This window comes from Sciurus carolinensis, unplaced genomic scaffold (genome assembly GCF_902686445.1).
Source record: "Sciurus carolinensis unplaced genomic scaffold, mSciCar1.2, whole genome shotgun sequence".
In the NCBI taxonomy this organism is placed as follows: domain Eukaryota; kingdom Metazoa; phylum Chordata; class Mammalia; order Rodentia; family Sciuridae; genus Sciurus; species Sciurus carolinensis.
The window spans coordinates 86,206-91,707 of record NW_025920208.1 but is presented as its reverse complement, the minus strand read 5'-3'; the positions used below and the strand labels follow the sequence as shown (position 1 = coordinate 91,707).

Below are 5,502 nucleotides of genomic sequence, written 5' to 3'. Positions count from 1 at the left end.
TCTATAGACTAAGACCTCTGAAACAATCAGCCCTTAAATAAACTTTTCCTCTTCTACAATTTTTAGGGTCAGGTCTTTAGTCACAGCAGCAAAATAACTGACTAAAATAATCATATCATAGTACTTGGCAAATCCTAGAATTGCTCACATAAGATTTATTGTCTACTAAATCTTTATTGTTATGGAGGTAGCAAGAAAATTACATATATATTTTCTGAAAAATATAAGTACTTGTTCTTTTTTTCTTGAATATATTGTAAGCACCCAACACATTTGTTTCCTCTTGTACACATAAACATTGAGTTTGGGCAGGCATGTTCATGCACACCTGTAATCCCAGCTACTCAGAAGACTAATGCATGAGAAATATAAGTTTGACATTAGTCTTCACAATTAGTGAGACCAAGTCTCAGAATAAAAAGCAAAAATATAAGGAATGTTATTAATGTAGCTAAGTCTTAAATCAGTTAATTTTCCCTGGGTTTAATACCTAGTACAAAAGAACATAAGCAAAACCCACTGAATTTGCGTATTTTTACTCACATTATATTCAAACTGTATCAATAAAATTGGTTAGAGAAAAGACCTGAACTCCATGACTTCTAGCTAAAACTAGTCTTGAGCCTACAGTAGGAGTTCAATGATGGTCCATGTGTTCTGATGCATGTAGAGGCAGATTTTTAAGAGTTAGATTTGAATTGTAGATAATCACTCCTGAGAAAGAAGCTCAGAGAAGGAGAAGAAAGCAGATGCAACTGGTTGTCAGGTATGTTCAGGTCTTGGGCTTCATTTTCCTTTCAAAATACCATGTATTTTAAACTTGCAAACTTCTTTCCATGGTAACATGTCTTAAAACACTTTATTTTCTTTTCAAAATAGTTAATTTGTACTCTTTTATATTAGGAGTTTCCCCTTAATTTTTGTACACTTTATTTTTATTCATGTGATGGATTCATGATCTGTAGTGTTTTACATATTTTCTTTTTAACATGTGAATGTTGTAGTAATATAGATTTGCACTGGTGCTATTGATGAGTCATCAGATATTGCTAAAAAAGTAAAATGTACTTTTTTTAGCATTTCATGTGGATGCTCTATCAACTTCAAGAATTAAAAAATGCACATTAAAAAAGGGTTCCATTCATTGCCTATAGTAACATAAAGTTTAGAAAGAGAATAGTTAGAAGAGAATCACACTCCATTGCATTCAGGGATTCCAAATCTGTCATTTCTTGGTCACTTTTCACTCACATGAGTCTTGGCAAGGCCTCTTTTTTGTCTTCCCTGCCTAGAGGAGTCATTATGAAATTATCTCATTTGGCAAATCAGCCCAGATTTGGAGCATTGAATCATGGTTCCTATCAGACCAGGAATGGACTCTGAAGTCTCTGGAAATCCCCATCCATCCAGTCCTCAGCTGCTTTCTCAAGGAAGTGCCCCCCACCTTCCACAACTGCCCAGTCTCTCTAGAGGAAGATTTCCAAAGTTCTGTGTGCATGTGTAAAGTTTTTGAGGACTGGAGATGAACCAGCTAACTGCAAAAACCAGATAGGTTCTGTCTGTCATGCTGTCCTGTACAAAACTGGACTACCTATCCACCACTGTCCCAAACTGTCCACCATGTGCTTAATGGGACTTGATCAGTCCCACATGGGAGAGAGTTTAGGGCATAACCTTGTCTTCCCATGTGGCTCCACTGGCTCAGGCATGATGAAACTTGGACTGCTGTCCCTTGTGTGGGCATTACAGACTGTCATGGCCATAGGAGTTTTTTGCCCTCCAGGCATATCCTGCCACCTGGGCCTCTAGCTCCTCTGAGCTTTCCAGCACCCTGTGCCAAACCCTCACTTGGTGCCAGCATATCTTTTCCCTCTGATAATCTTCCTAGAGGAGCCCTGTTGAAGTGTGACATGGGAAGATTTCAACACTGCCATTGGGTTCAACCCATCACTTCCTTTACTATGACAAGCATGATGTGCACCATATTAACCTAGAGAATCAGCCTAAGGGGACTGGGAGAAAAGTTGACATAGTGAGGAAGGAACAGATTCTAGATGGAAACCCATACTCTGAGAGTGCATCTTCATTTTTCCCATCAATGTCTGTAGAATTGACCCTTACATCTCCCCTGGGGGCAAAATTCTCTGAGCCCAATTCAGTGATCTTTCCCTCAGTTTTACAAGTTCAAAATGGATGACATTAATCTTGAATCTTTTGACATCCCTTCCATTAAATCAGAATTGCCTTCTAATTATTCATATTAGAAAGATGTTTATTGTACTAAAGTAAACCAGGAAAAAAAAGAGACTCAGTCTCTAGAATATTAAAGTGTCTGTTCAACTACCTTTTATCACTTCTATAGCATGGAGAACATGCACAGATCAAACTTCAAGTAAAACATTTATCAGAAGAAGATTGACATTATGTTCTACTTTTTATTTCATTTTGCTTCTTTGTGGCCACTCGTGTAAAAACTATAATGCTGTCCTTTTACATGCATTGACACTTTATACAAAACCTATCTGCCAGATTCTTCCCAATAATGAAAATGGTTTTCTCTTTATTATTAAGTATCTCCTCAGAATTTTTTAAAATACTCTGTGTAAACTAACATGTTTTATAAATATATTAGTTTTTTTTTCTTTTTCATTTTTCTTGTGACTTGGTTTGAAGAACAAAAATTCTCATGTTTGTTTACTAGACATTGGCTTTGTAACTGGAGGCTTGAAGGAAAACATAGCTCTGTATGTTTTTATTTTATTCCACCTCAAGGTCAAAGGCATACACATTCAAATCTCCTTACATTTTCAGTAAAAGAAACAGTTAAAAAAACCTATTTCTTAGTACATTAAAATTCTAAAATATAGTTCATAGATGGTAAGTGAAAAATATCAAAGAAAGTGAAAGACTCAGAATATTTAGCTCTTTATATTGTTCTTCAATGTTATATCTCAGTAGTGTCATAAAAAGCATCGATTATGATTTTAAACAATTGAATATGTTCTACTTTCATTTAAATGAAATGCTGTCTGTTGTTTTAGTGCATAAAACATTACCACTTTTGCTTATGTACTAAAATGTATAACTTAATCCATTTTCTTTTATTGCCTTCTTAATTTGTTTCATTTCTCATCTCTATTATAAAGACTGTCAATAAAAGCTGTAAAATTCTTTCAACTTCACACTTTATTTTGATGTTTCTTTTCCTTTCTCTGAATTATAGGCCATGTCAACTTGCAAAAAACCCAGGAAGAGTTTGGATGTTTGACAAAATGTCCTCAGAGATTTAAAAAAAAAAAAATTACCACTGTCAATAGATTATTTTGGGTGTATGCATTAAGATATGAGAAACTCTTGGAGTGATAGGTATATATTTGGAATGCTTAAAAATGATTCTTATTGCTACTTGTTATTGTAGCAAAATGCACAAACAGCTTAAAATATTTCAATTCAGAATTATCAATGAACTCTCCTTTAGTGTTCTACATCATTGCTATTCAAGAGGTTGTCTTGGACAAATGTCATTAGCATTGCCAGAGAGCTTGCTACATATTCAGAAACCCAGATTCTCTCCCAGGACTACTACATCTACACAATAGCAACGTATCCAATCCATGTTTGTGCTCATTACAATTTAGGAAGCCCTCTTCTAACTCACTACAACTTTTTCATCTGAGAAATATATAAAGTTCATTTTATAAAATATAAATATAGTCTCCAAATGTACATTCTTATATTTATCTTAATTTCACAAAGTGTAGCATATGCACTTTTTTTGGACTCCTGTCATCCTCTTTTCTCAGAGTTCTTTAATACATTTGACAAGCCTGCTTTGTTAAGAAGTATTTTATTGAATAACTGAGGTTTCTCACCTATGTGAGAGCCAGGCTGTTAACTCTCATCAGGTCAAATGAAAAACTCTGTCAATGATCAAATGGTCAAAATGCCATTTATACACCTATTTCAGGAACCATTGACATTCCGGGATGTGGCCATTGATTTCTCTCAAGAGGAATGGGAATGCCTGGACCCTGCTCAGCAGAGTTTATACAGAGAGGTGATGTTGGAGAGTTACAGAAACCTGGTCTTTCTGGGTGAGTGAGCTTCCCTTCAGAATCTTGATTCACTATCAGTATTGAATGTCCTTCCTTTGTAGAGTATCTCTTGGTAGGTACCAATGTGCATGAATGAGTTTCAGATACTTACATTCATGGGAATATATTGGGAAATTGTTGATATAGACAGGAAAATGTTAATTATATTTCTTTTTATTTTTAACCTCATTCTTTCTTGATATGATGTACACCCCTCACTTCAGATTTGTCATAGAAATCCAACAGTATAATATATTGTGACCTACCCCTTAAAGTGCAATGTATTTCCTTAACTTTGATTTGCTCCTTTTACTATTGATAGTTGAAAGTTGGGCTCAGGATTTCAGGATTTAAATGCTTCTTATATATTCTAATGAATCTGTCAGGAAAAAGTATTTGGAGAAAAAATTTTCCAGAATCTGGTCTTACTCTAATGAACACAGTACTAGGACATAAACATCAGTCATTACAAGGAGGATTCCCAACAGTCATTCAACTTTCCAATAAACAATCCTCACTGTCTCCAAGCCATTCCTAGTCACCTTTATGGACCAAAGGAAAGATCCATGGAATCTAAAGAGACAAGAGACCATTAAAGAGACAAGAGACCATAAATGTTTTAATCAGTTTTTTTTTTCTTTTTTACCGCTGTGACCAAAAGATCTGATGAGAACTTTTTAAGGAGGAAAAGTTTACTTAGGGCTCCTGGTTTCAAAGGTCCTGGTCCATCAGTAGCCAGCTCCATTCCTTGGGTTTTGACATGAGGCTGAACATCATGCTGGAAGGGTTTGGTGGAGAATGTGGTTCACATGATTATAGGAAGCTGAGAGATACAGACTACAGAGATTAAATACAGAGACAAAATATATACCCTAGTAGTGTGCCTCCAATGACTCACCCCCTCCATCCAACCCTACCAGACCACAGTTACCTACAGTTCAATTAATTTTATCCAAGTATCTATTCTCTGATTGGGTTAAAGCTCTCATAATCCAATCATTTCACCCCTAAACCTTTCACATCATCTCACACATGGACTTCTGGGGATACTTCACATCCAAAATATGAAAGTAGCCATATATACAGGTGGGTAGATATGAATAGAACCAGAGACCACTGATGATAAGTCCCAGTGTGAAAGAGGAAATCACAGTTTAAAATGTTAACTGAGAAGCTGTAATCCAACAGAAACAAATTTTCAGAAACCTTGTTTTATTTATTTTGCAGTCATAAAATGGCATGCCCTTCCCTGTGCTTATCATAATTTCAAATACTTTTAGGCTTCTTCTTCCCCTTAGTGATTTTCTGAGTACTTTCAAAGTAACAGTCAAAGTACCCCCCTTTGTCTATTAGGATCTGCGTGGTCTGACATCTGTTTATTGATTTTGAAGGCCATTAGAAAACCTGT

The 5,502-nt window shown here is 35.6% G+C and overlaps 1 protein-coding gene across 1 annotated transcript; it reads left to right on the top strand.

Moving 5' to 3' along the window:
• The first annotated feature begins 3,943 nt into the window (after positions 1-3,943).
• On the top strand, positions 3,944-4,690 carry LOC124975018 (putative zinc finger protein 56). The gene is made up of 2 exons (XM_047537919.1): positions 3,944-4,094; positions 4,623-4,690. The coding sequence occupies exons 1-2, from the start codon at positions 3,944-3,946 to the stop codon at positions 4,688-4,690; spliced, it is 219 nt and encodes a 72-aa protein (XP_047393875.1).
• Positions 4,691-5,502: the final 812 nt, after the last annotated feature.

Coding starts and splice junctions, on each gene's coding strand:
- LOC124975018 (XM_047537919.1), top strand. CDS start 3,944: ATGCCATTTATACACCTATTTCAGGAACCATTGACATTCCGGGATGTG. Junction 4,095..4,622: donor CAGAAACCTGGTCTTTCTGG/GTGAGTGAGCTT, acceptor ACTGTCTCCAAG/CCATTCCTAGTCACCTTTAT.